We start from the raw sequence: 11,955 nt of genomic DNA on the forward strand, positions 1-11,955 counted from the left end.
AGTGGTTTGAGTTGAATGGTCTTTTGGAGGCTTAGTGAATAGTTATTGCCCAAACTTAATTGGAAAAAAAAAAAATCCAGCCAGATGTCTTGCTCTAGTCTCTAGTTTAGGCAGAGGACATTTCTCCAAGAGGACCATACCACCAAGAAAATTGAGCAAGCATTAAGTATACATACCTTTTAAAATGAATTTGCAAGAAAGGGAGGGGTAAGTAAAGCTTGAAACACAAATTAATTTATTCAGCGTTTAGCAACACTGCTTGGGGCAAAAACACATCCTGTATTGCCAGATTTTCCTGCCTCCCAGCCTTGGCCAGCTCAGCTCATCGGGGAGGTGTGTCCCAGGCTCCAGCAAGTGCTGCTGCTGAGCAGATGTGAGCCTGGGTGCTGCTAGCTTCCTCCCCAAGGGAGGGACACAGGACAGTGGCTCTTCGCCTGGAGCCTGGGGAAGCAACGAGGGTTTTCTGGAAAACACGGTCCCAGAGAGCCAGGTTGGCATCCGTCTCCTCTTGCAGCAGGGCATCCCTGGGCCTAGGTCAGAACCAGGTAGTAGCCATCTGGATTCTGCACTGAAAGCAGTAAAAAGGGCACCAGTAGGATGAAGCTGGCCCCTAACCACCACTACTGTGTGTACCAAAACCTGAGCGGCCAGCGGTGCATCTGCCACACCCAGGTGTTCTTCCAACCCTGTCTCAAATCCCTTTCTAGGAAGCCTCCCTGTGTACAGGAGGGACGGGGCGGGTGGGCGTCCCAGCAACCAGAACTGCCAGCTGACTGGCCACCAAGCTCCTGCTCTCGTGTATGACTATTGCAGGTTAGGTGGGGCAGAGAGAGGGGACCTTATTCCTTTGTAATAAACTCCTTAAACTGGGGCATTCTTTTCACTCGTGCAAACACATTCATTCGGCTGCGTTTTTCCTATGCAGTAATAAATAGCTTCTTTTAGCTATATGAATCTCTGTCCCTTTGACACGAAAACTGGCATCTCCTTCTGAAACCCCTACCTTTCTTCACCGCAGCCACAAAGTAGGATTCATCCTTAAGATTCTGAACCACCTGCAAGGGAGAAGGGGTAACTAAGACAATTCCATTCTTAGAGTCAAACAGAATAAACCAGGGTAGGGAGAGGGAAACTGATGCAGGCCATCTTGGAGCCTTGTAGGGAACCGCCACCCCTTTACCTGGTCGCTAAAGAGAATGAGGATGCCCCCAGGGCCCTGGTGGAAGAGGCGGTGAATCTGATTGGCTGGGAGGGCCAAGAGCTCCGCCAGTTTCCCCATCAGCTCTACCACACTGAGTTCATCCAGAGAAATCTCTTGATAAAAGCCTGGGGTGTGGGCAGCACAAGGGCAGGGGGTCAGTGGAGGAAGCATGTCCAGAGGGAGCCCCGGATGTCAGGAGGATGAGGGCGTGGTGACAGCCTTGTGGAGCACATGGGAGGAGTGAGAGAAAGGAAAAAGGCTTAGAAATCTATGTAGTCTTTCCTATTCCTCATCTTTGGGGAGGCCACAGAGTGAGGGGAGCCCCCAGTTGAAAGGAGAGATAGGACATTACATATGACTGACTGAAACCCAAGTACAATAAAAATATTATAATGTTCTAATCCCATATACTAATAGATTCACAAAGTCAGATGAGGTTAGGGAGAGAACATAAAATAAACCCAGGAAGACATCCTGGAAGGAGAGGACTAATCTGGTTATGAAAGGCAGGGGAATGCTAAGGATGGCATCCTGGTACCGGGGAATAGGGCAATAGTGGAGCATGGCCCTCTCCCCAGGCTGGAAGAGTTTTCACGTGGCCACACCTGAATTTCTTCTAGAGAGAGAGGCCAGAACCTCACCTGAGTCAGGGTTCTTGGGAACCTCGTCTTGCTTAGAGGCCTCTTGAGCCACATATAAAGTCAGCCGGTGACGGATGGGCCTGGGCCGAGAAAACAGTCTACATTTCAGCCCTTCCTAGCTGAACTAACAGCTCCCACTTGGAGCCCCCGTCCCAGGGAGAAACCCCGCCTCCTCCCAGGTCTCCAGGGAGAGAAGTCACAAAGCTGTTCTTAAGCATTTAATGAATGCTGGATCCTGGGGAAGAGAAGGTGAGACAAATCTAACTCTGTCCCAGAAATTGAGTGACGCAGATGGGATGACTGCAGAAAAAAGAGGTCGCAGGAGCCTAACATTTTAACCCCACCCTGTCAGCCTGTTCCGTGACCTCGGGCAGACCAGGGTCTTTGGGCCAGCGTTTCTTCCTCTGTAAAATGAGTGGCAGAATTGGACTTTAAGGTGCCTCTCGACTTGAATATTCTATGAAACACGACTACTAACTGAATCGGTAGGTGCCACTACAGTGGGAAGAGGGGACCCGGGTCGGCAGCGCCCAGCACCTGGTTCTGAGAGTGTTGAAAAGGCGGATCCCGTCGGCTGTCCCACATATCTGGATAAGGTCCTGCCTGGTAAGCTTCAGCAGATCGGTGCCTGCAGAGGCAGACAGGGTCAGGTTGAGGGCAGAGGCCTGGGATCAAGGATGGCAAGGGACACAGTCCAACATTAGGCTACAAGTAGCCTAAATCCAGAGAGTCAGGCTTAGATTCAAACCCCAGCTTTGCCACTTGCTAGCTGTGTATCCTTGGGCAAATTATTTAACCTCGCTAAACCCCACCCTAAAGGGGTAATAATGAGTTATACAGAATAATACAAGAGAAGAGAATCTAACAAGCATGATGCCTGGCAACACTTAGTCCTAAATAGCAGTCAGTTGAAGGGCACACAAAAGCCAGGACAGAGGCAGGCTTACTGCTGAGTGTCCCACCCTCAGTCCCCTATAGAGGGGTCCCTGCAAGAGGCCAGCCTCACCGCTGAAATTGGCTAGTAGTCGGCAGTAGCTGGAGAACCGGTGCCGATGTAACCACTGCTGCGTCTCTAGGATGGAGGCTCCAGGGTTCAGATCCTGAGGCAGAAAGAGGGTGGTCCAGGTAACACCATGGCCCCAGGGACTGAGAACACAGGAAAGGGGAAACAGCTCCTGCCCTTGGTGGGCCCCAAGTCTGAGAGGGGAGGTTCATTCTGCAGGTGGGAGGTGCCCGGTCCCATCAGGAAGTTTTGTGATCTGTGGCCATACCACATCTGTCCACCAGGGGGCAGGACCACCTTATTCTGGAGCGTGAGATCAGGCTGCTGAGAAGGCTTTGGGATTGTGGATGGGGTGTTGGAAAGGAAAGACTCACTTCAGCGGGGCTGGCCCCCAAGGCGTCCAAGATGAATGGTGGTGAGCAGCAGAGCCTTGGGGGTGGAGGGTGGAGCAGAGAGTCGGGCTCTGCAGAGCCTCGCAGCCCATCTCCCTTCCCCCTTGCCCTTCCTTCCCAGGCCTGCCCTGGGAGCAGCTCCGGCCAGGGATCATTGCACATGTTCCCTAGAGGTGCAGCCTGAGCCCCTCAACCCTGTCCCTCCCCCGATGCCTGGGCTGAGATCTTTTCTCTGCACTCTCACCCAAAAGGACTGAAAGGAGGTGCTCATCCCAACTCACCTGTCTGGGGACAGGAGCTTGCAGGAGTGGGGGGAGGTCAGAGTCAGAGGGCTGAGAGGCGGGTAGGGCCCTGCACTGGGCTCTGGCCACGGTGAACACTGTGGACAAACAGCAATGTCAGCCTGAACAGTCTGAGGGCAGCGGGGACTGTCCCTTACCTCCCTCCACAGACATGAAGAGCTGACAAGGGGCCTGCCTTGGTTCCTGCCCTAGGAGTCCCGGACAAGTGTGTTGAGTTTCCACACAAAGGAAGAGCGTGACCAGCCTGTAGGTCTGGTTGGGGAAGTTTGGGAAGGCTTCCTGGAGGAGCTAGCCCGAAACAGCAGCAGGACGAGAGGGGCTCCAGGCAGAGGGAGCAGAAGTGAGGTGGCAGCAACGGCAGGGCACAGTAGAGGCAGCCTGGGGGGGGGGGGGGGGTCAACTCCTGGAAGTCTTGGACAACAGATGGTGCGTTTTGTTTTTGCCGGAAATGGGAGGAATCACTGGGAGGCTGTGATCATTCCGGAACCGTTGCAGCCCTTGAGGCCTCAGTTTCCCCAGGATCTGAGGGTCTTTTCTCTAAACCTCCCTTCCCATTCCTCCCGCCGCGACACACACCTCCACGAAGACTGTGCTCTCGTAGGCAGTCTGATACTTGTCCCTCTCATGCAGGGGCTGTTTCTCAATCTTCTCCCGGTCAGTTTTCAGTTTCCGGTCGGCTCCCTTGGGCTACAGGAGGGAGACATGCAAATCTCAGAGGCCACCTCTTCCCCTGAAGAGGGGCTCTAAGGAAGAGATCAAGCCCCATCCCTCTGTGCACAGAGAAGGAAAGTGTCCCAGAGAGGGGACCGCGGGGTGAGGGTCCACAGCAAAGCAGGGCCAGAATCCACACAGCCAGCCAGGCAGTGTGACAAACCCCGAGAGGGAGGGAAAGGGGACCCAGTGCTGCCTGTACCTTGAACACCTTGATGAGGCAGCTAGCTGAGTGCAGGTGTTCAGGTGGAAGCTCCTTGTCACTGGGCTTGAAAGTGTCAATTTGGAGGCGGAAGGGGACACCTTTCTCTCCACCTTTCTTCCGAGGAGTGAACTCGGTGCTGATGCAGTGAACCTGAGATGGAGAAGAAGCAAAGAGAAAGCTCTTTTTTTAGGGATTCCACTTCACCTGTCAGCCACTTTCCATCCCTAAGCAACGTCTAGTCTTCTTTTCTTCTTCTTTTCCAAGTGAGAGGAAGGGAGATAGCCAGACTCTCACATGCACCCTGACTGGGATCTACCCAGCAACCCTGCCTGGGGCCAATGCTCTGCCCATCTGGGGCAATGCTCACAACGAAGCTATTTTTAGCACCTGAGGCAAAGGCTCCAGGGAGCCATCCTCAGAGCCTGGCCAATGTGCTCAAACCAATCAAGCCTTGTCTGCAGAAGGGGGGGGGGGAGAGAGAGAGAGAGAGAGAGAGAGAGAGAGAGAGAGAGAAGGGAAGGGAAGGGAAGGGAAGGGAAGGGAAGGGAAGGGAAGGGAAGGGAAGGGAAGGGAAGGGAAGGGAAGGGAAGGGAAGAGAAGGGAAGGGGGAAAAACAGATCTGTGTACCCTGACTGGAAATCAAACCCAGGACATCCACACACTGGGTCAGTACTCTACCACTGAGCCAACTGGCCAGGGCACAACATCTATTCTTAAAGTATAATTTTATTAGGTTCTTTCCATTCTTCAAAAGCCTTCAGTGGCTCCCCAAGGTTATGGGATGAGAAGCAAATTTCCTACCCCTGGCATTAAAGCACCTTCAAGAGTCAAGTCAAGCCCTTACTGCATGGCTGCTCTCTCTCACCCGTAATGAGCCCCCTAACCCATCTAACCAGCCTATGCCCCAGCCCACATGCAGAGCCCCCCTAGAATCTACTGGAAAGCTCTCATTGGTCACATCTGAGCCAAGACACCCCATTCCATGGTAGGGGTGCCAGTTAAATTTCCATTTCAGATAAACAACAAATCATTTTTTAGTTTCAGTATGTGCCAAGTATTGTATTGCATGGGATATACTTATACTAAAAAATCTTTATCTAAAATTCAAATCTAGCCCTGGCCAGAGAGCTCGGTTGTTAGAATGTCATCCCGTAGTGGAGAGGTTGCTGGCTCAATTCCTGGTCGGGGCACATGAAGGAACAGATTGATCTTCTTATCCCTCTCCCTCTCTTTCTCAAATCAATAAGTTTAAAAAAAGAAAATAAAAATTAAATTTAACTGAGTGTCCTAGTCCCCCTGCCCCCCAAATCTAGCAGTGCACTCCAGGAAGCCTTCCTGGTCTGCACCCCACATGGCCTGCAGCCTCTGGATTCCTCTTGGCCCTAGGATTCCAAGAGCAAGTGGGGTCTGCCCCTCTGTTCACACCCCCTGCCCACTATAGTCCTCCTACAACTTTGCAAATGGGGAAACTGAGGCTCCTAGAGACCTGGGCAAGGTCCATGCTAGGCGGTGGAGCTGAAATTGTGCCACATCTGCCTGATTCCTAGTTCAGGAGCTTAGACCAGAGTGGGCACTCAAAAAAAGGGACTTATAGGGGACTCTTTTTTTTTTAAGCAAGAAAGAGAGATAAGCCTGATCTGTGGTGGCGCAGTGGATAAAGCGTCGACCTGGAAATGCTGAGGTCGCCAGTTCAAAACCCTGGGCTTGCCTGGTCAAGGCACATAAGGGAGTTGATGCTCCTCCCTACCTTCTTTCTCTCTCTCTCCCTCTCTGTCTCTCTCTCTCCTCTCTAAAATGAATTTTTAAAAAAAATTTTTTAATTAAAAAAAGAAAGAGATAAGCAGTATCAACTCCTAGTTACAACACTTTAGTTGTTCATTGATTGCTTCTCATGTGCTTTGATGGGAGGCTCCAGCCGAGCCAGTGACCTCTTGCTCAAGCAGTGACCTTGGGTTCAAGCTGGTGAGTTCATACTCAAGCCAGCAACCTTGGGGTCTCCAACCTGGCAACCCAGCATCCCAGGTCAGTGCTCTATCCACTGCACCACCACCCATCAGGCTATAGGGGCCTTTTTTTTTTTTTTTTTTTTGTATTTTTCTGAAGTTGGAAATGGAGAGGCAGTCAGACAGACTCCTGCATGTGCCCAACCGGGATCCACCCGGCATGCCCACCAGGGGGCGATGCTCTGCCCATCTGGGGCGTTGCTCTGTTGCAACCAGAGCCATTCTAGCGCCTGAGGCAGAGCCACCCCCAGTGCCCGGGCCAACTTTGCTCCAATGGAGCCTTGGCTGCGGGAGGGGAAGAGGGAGACAGAGAGGAAGGAGAGGGGGAGGGGTGGAGAAGCAGATGAGCGCTTCTCCTGTGTGCCCTAGCCGGGAATCGAACCCGGGACTCCTATACGCCAGGCTGACGCTCTACCACTGAGCCAACCGGCCAGGGCCTATAGGGGACTTTTGACAATACTGTTTGATTATAAAGGGAAATCTATTCAACGTATAAAATGTGGAGAACATTGAAAAAATATAGAAGAATACAGGCATCTTGCATTACTCTACCCCTCAGAGGTACACCGTTGACATTCAAGTATTGTCTCTTCCTATCTTTGCTTTGAGCAAAAAAAAGGGAGGAAAACCTGTGTATACATACACACATTTTCATTTTTACAAAGTAGACATTAAACTTTAAATACAAGTTTGTAGCCTGCTATTCTTTTCTTATAGGAAAGCAGTCTTTCTTGTCATGAAATATTTCAGGGACATCACGTTGATGGCTACACAATTTCCATTGTAAGCCTGCACTAAAACTTATTTAAAAGTCCATTCTTCCAATAGGCACTTGGAGCATTTAAAGTATTTTATAGGATAAACTTCTTGAAGTGGAACCACTGGGTTAAAAGGTGTGAATTTTGAATTTAATGCATTTTTCTCAAGGGCCGCTATCCCTACAGAACAGGTGCACCAATCTGTATTCTCAGGGTATGAGAGTGTCTGTTTCCCCAACTGCACCAATAAGAGGGTTTTGTTTTTAGTCTTTGACATTGTATATATGAAAAAATTTTTTAATTTATTTTTCAATTACAGTTAACATTCAATATTAATTTATATTAGTTATGGGTATACAGCACAGTGGTTCAACAATGATGTAATTTATAAAGTGATCCCTCAATAATTCAAGTAGACAGACACCTGCCATTATACATAGTTATTACAATATTATTGATTATACTCCCTATGCCATACTTTACATCCCCATGATATATATAAAAACTTAACTAGCATTTTTATGAGAGAGAGAGAGAGAGGGGGATAAGAAGATCAATCTGTTCCTGCATGTGCCCCGACCAGGAATTGAGCCAGCAACCTCTCCACTACGGGATGACATTCTAATCAACTGACCTGTCTATACTTAGTACCCTTTTATAAATTGTCTACTTATATCCTTTGCCTGTTTTTCTGTTGAACTATTTCTATTTTTCTTCTTTTTAGTGAGAAAGAGAGAGACAGGAAGGGAGAGAGATGAGAAGCATCAACTTGTGGTTGTGGCACTTTAGTTGTTCACTGATTGCTTCTCATAAGTGCCTTGACCAGGGGGGCCCAGCCAAGCCAGTGAACTTGGGCTCAAGCCAGCGTCCATAGAATCATTTCAATGATCCTGCACTCAAGCCAGATGAGCCCGAGAGCAAGCCAGCGACTTCGGGGTTTCAAACCTGGGACCTCAGCATCCCAGGTCTATGCTCTATTCACTGCACCACCGCCAGTCAGACTCATCTATTTTTCTTATTGATATAAGAGAACTTTTTATATATCAAAGATATAACACATTAGCAAATATTTTTCCCATTTGGTGTCTTCTTTTACTTTTGCCTAGGTATTGTAAGCCATGACTTTTTATGAAGCTAAGTCCTGTGTTTTGTAGCTTCTTCCACTGCTTTAATGTTTAACAAGCCCTTCCCTATGGTGAGATCCAATAAACCTTTATCCATATTTTTTCCTCAAGGTGTTTTCTGTAATTGATTTATTCTTACTGTCCCCTCCCCCCTACCTGGCTGCTGCCACCCCCATCTGACTTCCAGCTTCCGACTCACCTGCAGGAAGAGGGAGGTCCTCTTGGTCGGGTCCCAGTGAAACTCCACCGTGTTGAGCTGTGAGGACAGCACCTGGGGTTCTATTACCCCCACAGACAGCGGCACGTCTGCAGACACAGGGTAGCAAGCAAGGACCAAGTTTCAGCCCTCCCCTCCACAAGCCAGACAGGGGCCCTGAAGTGTCCCTGGTTCCTCCCCCCTGACCGATGTCCAGGATGCGGTCCCCAGGCCGACTCCATCTCCACCCATCCAGCTGCTGCTGCTCCGTGTACTGCAGGCGCCGGTCATGGAACACCACACGCACCACGCTCTGCGGGCACAGGGGGCGCGGCTCACAGGTCAAGGGGTTCCTGGGCATTTGGGAACCAGTTCTTCCACCTGGGATAGGCCAAACAACCCACCCTCTCCCCAACCTTGCTCCCCACCTTCAGGGGGCATAGAACTTAGAATCACTAGATTTGTGTCCAGATGCCCACCTGCCCCTCACAAGCTGTGAAACTGGGAAGTAAGTTAGAGACCCTGAGCCTCAGTTTCCTCATCTGTAAAATAGGGGAGTTGATCCCTGCCTACTCTTAGTCATTCCACACATCTCTTTTCTTTGCAGCACTTATCAATTTGCGATTTGTAAGTCAACTTGTAATTGTATATAATCTGTGTAATTACATGTTTGTCTCACTCACTAGAATGCAAGCCCCCTGAGGAAAGTAACTACATCTGTCTCTTTACTGCTGCATCTCTAGCTCAGAGAACAGTTTCTGGCAATAAATGGGAGCTAAATGCCTGACCAGGCGGTGGCTCAGTGGATAGAGCGTCAGACTGGGATGCGGAAGACCCAGGTTCGAGACCCCGAGGTTGCCAGTTTGAGCACGGGCTCATCTGGCTTGAGCAAAAAGCTCGCCAGCTTGGATGCAAGGTCGCTGGCTCGAGCAAGGGGTTATTCGGTCTGCTGAAGGCCCACGGTCAAGGCACATATGAGAAAGCAATCAATGAACAACTAAGGTGTCGCAATGTGCAACGAAAAAGTAATGATTGATGCTTCTCATCTCTCTGTTCCTGTCTCTATGTCCCTGTCTATCCCTCTCTCTGTCTCTGTAAAAAAATAAAAAAAATAAAAAATAAAAATAAATGGGAGCTAAATGAATAATTTTTTGAAAGAAGTAATCATGTGCGTGGATCACCTATTTCTCAATCCCGGTCCTCCTACTTATTGGCTCTGTTTCCTGAAAAATATTTAACCTCTCTGTGCCTGTTGCTTCAACAGTTCCTGCCCGTCCCTGTGAAGGTCAAATTAAAAGGTGGACTTGAGAGGGTGTTACTTGGCAATGACATCACAGCGATGGCGCTGGCTTCCCGCCCAGAGGGACAGTCATACCCAGCCTTTACCGGGCCTGGGAAGGGGTGCACGTACCTTCAGCAGCCAGGGCCCCGGGGTGGCATCGCCCAGCTTGGAGCTGCAGTGCATCTGCACCTCATAGGACTGGCCTACGAGAGAGGAAGGCTGTGTGGGAGCTCCACCCCGAAGGGCAGAGACGGTGCCAGCCTGCCAGCCCACCCTGGCACAGCCCCCAGAGCTTGCTGCCCACTCACCCCTTTCCTTCCTGGGCCCAGCGTACCCTGGTTCAGGTAGGTGAGGGCCTCCTCCTGCTGCCTCACAGCCGGCGAGGTGGCTGCACAGAGCACATACCGGAATGCGGGGCAGGGGGGCTCCGTGCCGGGGATGTTGGGCAGCTCCTCCTGCTTCAGGTAGGGCAAGGGCAGGGACTCCCTGGCAGGGAGAGGAGGGCATTGCCAGCTTTCTAGCTCTGCCCACCCCATCCCCTGTGGGAGCCCTGACTCTTTCTGCCCACTTCTATCTCGAGGAGCCTCATTTCCTGTGGCAGGCACCTTAGCATTGGCCCGTTCCCCTCCTCTGGCCTCTGGGAGGCCGCCATTAAGATGCAAATCCCAGCTACTACCAAACATCTGGCATCAGTTACAACCCCAGGCCTTGCCTGATATCAAGTCAATGCCCAAAGTGTCCTGAGCAGGGGGTGGTCGGGGTGTTTTGAGATCTCCTTGGACCCGCTAAACCTCAGGGACATTTGACCACATTCCCATCCACAAAGGAGCTCAAGATCAGGAAGCCCATTGCCCTCCACCTGGACAGATGACCCTCCCAAGTCCACCACAGCTCCGACCGGGGCCTTCCTTGGGGGCTGAGAGGAGAGGATTTGGTCCTTACCTGAGTAAGCCGCTGGGAGGCCCAGGGTACAATTCTCCAGGACTCGGCCACAGGTGCTCCAGCTGGTTGTGCCAAAACAGCATCTTGGAAAAGAAGCAGGTCCAGGTGTGTGACAGAGAGCTCAGCACTGGGGCGGACTGGACCCACTGGGCTGTCCACCTGGGGCCTCAGGCTTTATATATAGAAACAAACCCACTAAAGGGTACGGTGAGGTTTGGGATCTCTGATTGGCTGAGCACCCAGGGCTCTACGAATCTCTAGACCTATCAGGCAGCCCAAGGTGGGGGGAATCTAGAATTGGTGTCCCCAGGGCTCCCTACCAATCATTAACTTGAGGAGAAGATGGTAGTACAGCAAAACAAAGTCACAGGGATGGACATCCACTCCCCCAGCATTCCCCAAGAGGCCCACAGACAACAAGGAGCACTATCAGGCTTCAGGATTGGTCCCAGATCCATGTAGAATCCCGGACACCCATGGACCCGGACCCAGCACATGACCCCATGGGAGGAACCCGACCACTCCCAGGGGCAGGACAAGCCGACATGCAGCATCATATGGACCTACAAAGGGTCTTTGCTCCCTGCTGGCCTCCCACCCTCCTCTTCCCGAGCCTACACACAGGTGTGGTGACAGCAGGACACCTGTCCTTTTGCTGGGGCTGCCTGGTGAGGGGGCTAGAGTTTACAGAACATAGTCCAGCTTGCTGTGGAAACAGCTCAGGGATGGTGCTGGGAGGGAGAACCTGCTGGGGGGGCTGGGCGTGACCCCTCCCAGGGCCGTGGAAGGAGAGGAGCTGAGGGGGAGGGTTCTCTGCCCCTCCTCTGTCTGGGGAACGGGTGGACTGTGTTTATGGAAAACACAGTCTGCCTTGGGAAGGGCTCCTTCCCGTGGCTCAGCTCCTGTTGTCACTGTACACAGACGGGCCCAGCCCACTCCCCCACCAGTGTGTTCGGTATACACAGAGAAGGGCCCTGCAGAGAAAAAAAGACGGGCTCTAAACACACAGCCTGAGGTCATGTGACCCTCGCTACTCAGACTTGTGAATCTGAGGGGCCTGCCTGGGGGAGAGGGAAAACCAAAGCATCCCCACCAACGCTGGGCAGGGCACCTCCATCTCCGGGCACCTGGTGCTTGGGCAGGGCACCTCCGTCTCCAGGCACCTGGCCCTTGGGCAGGGCACCTCCGTCTCCAG

At 51.5% G+C, this 11,955-nt stretch overlaps 1 protein-coding gene across 2 annotated transcripts; it reads right to left on the reverse strand.

The window, feature by feature from the left end:
- Nucleotides 1-222: 222 nt before the first annotated feature.
- LOC136323611 (transcription factor CP2-like protein 1) lies at nt 223-10,892 on the reverse strand. Of its 2 annotated transcripts, none has more exons than XM_066255470.1 (15): nt 10,761-10,892; nt 10,153-10,304; nt 9,948-10,021; nt 8,744-8,849; nt 8,540-8,646; nt 4,453-4,605; nt 4,116-4,226; nt 3,519-3,616; nt 3,220-3,274; nt 2,849-2,942; nt 2,380-2,470; nt 1,843-1,922; nt 1,181-1,326; nt 1,004-1,055; nt 223-530 (listed from the first exon to the last, which is right to left on the reverse strand). In XM_066255470.1, the coding sequence occupies exons 1-15, from the start codon at nt 10,841-10,843 to the stop codon at nt 247-249; spliced, it is 1,686 nt and encodes a 561-aa protein (XP_066111567.1). In that variant the 5' UTR covers nt 10,844-10,892; the 3' UTR covers nt 223-246. The 2 variants fall into 2 exon arrangements, with proteins under 2 accessions (XP_066111567.1, XP_066111569.1); XM_066255472.1 differs by having other exon boundaries at nt 388-568.
- Between the last annotated feature and the right edge of the window lie 1,063 nt (nt 10,893-11,955).

The sequence above is a fragment of the Saccopteryx bilineata genome, chromosome 2 (assembly GCF_036850765.1).
Source record: "Saccopteryx bilineata isolate mSacBil1 chromosome 2, mSacBil1_pri_phased_curated, whole genome shotgun sequence".
NCBI classification, from domain to species: Eukaryota; Metazoa; Chordata; class Mammalia; order Chiroptera; family Emballonuridae; genus Saccopteryx; species Saccopteryx bilineata.

What these genes read in the sequence shown, in the direction of transcription:
- LOC136323611 (XM_066255470.1), bottom strand. Translation starts at nt 10,843, where the DNA reads ATGCTGTTTTGGCACAACCAGCTGGAGCACCTGTGGCCGAGTCCTGGA. An exon ending in GGACCTCCCTCTTCCTGCAG is followed by an intron (nt 4,606 to 8,539) that starts GTGAGTCGGAAG and finishes TCTCCATCTCAG; the next exon opens with GTTCACTGCATCAGCACCGA. An exon ending in ACTACTAGCCAATTTCAGCG is followed by an intron (nt 2,471 to 2,848) that starts GTGAGGCTGGCC and finishes CTGCCTCTGCAG; the next exon opens with GCACCGATCTGCTGAAGCTT.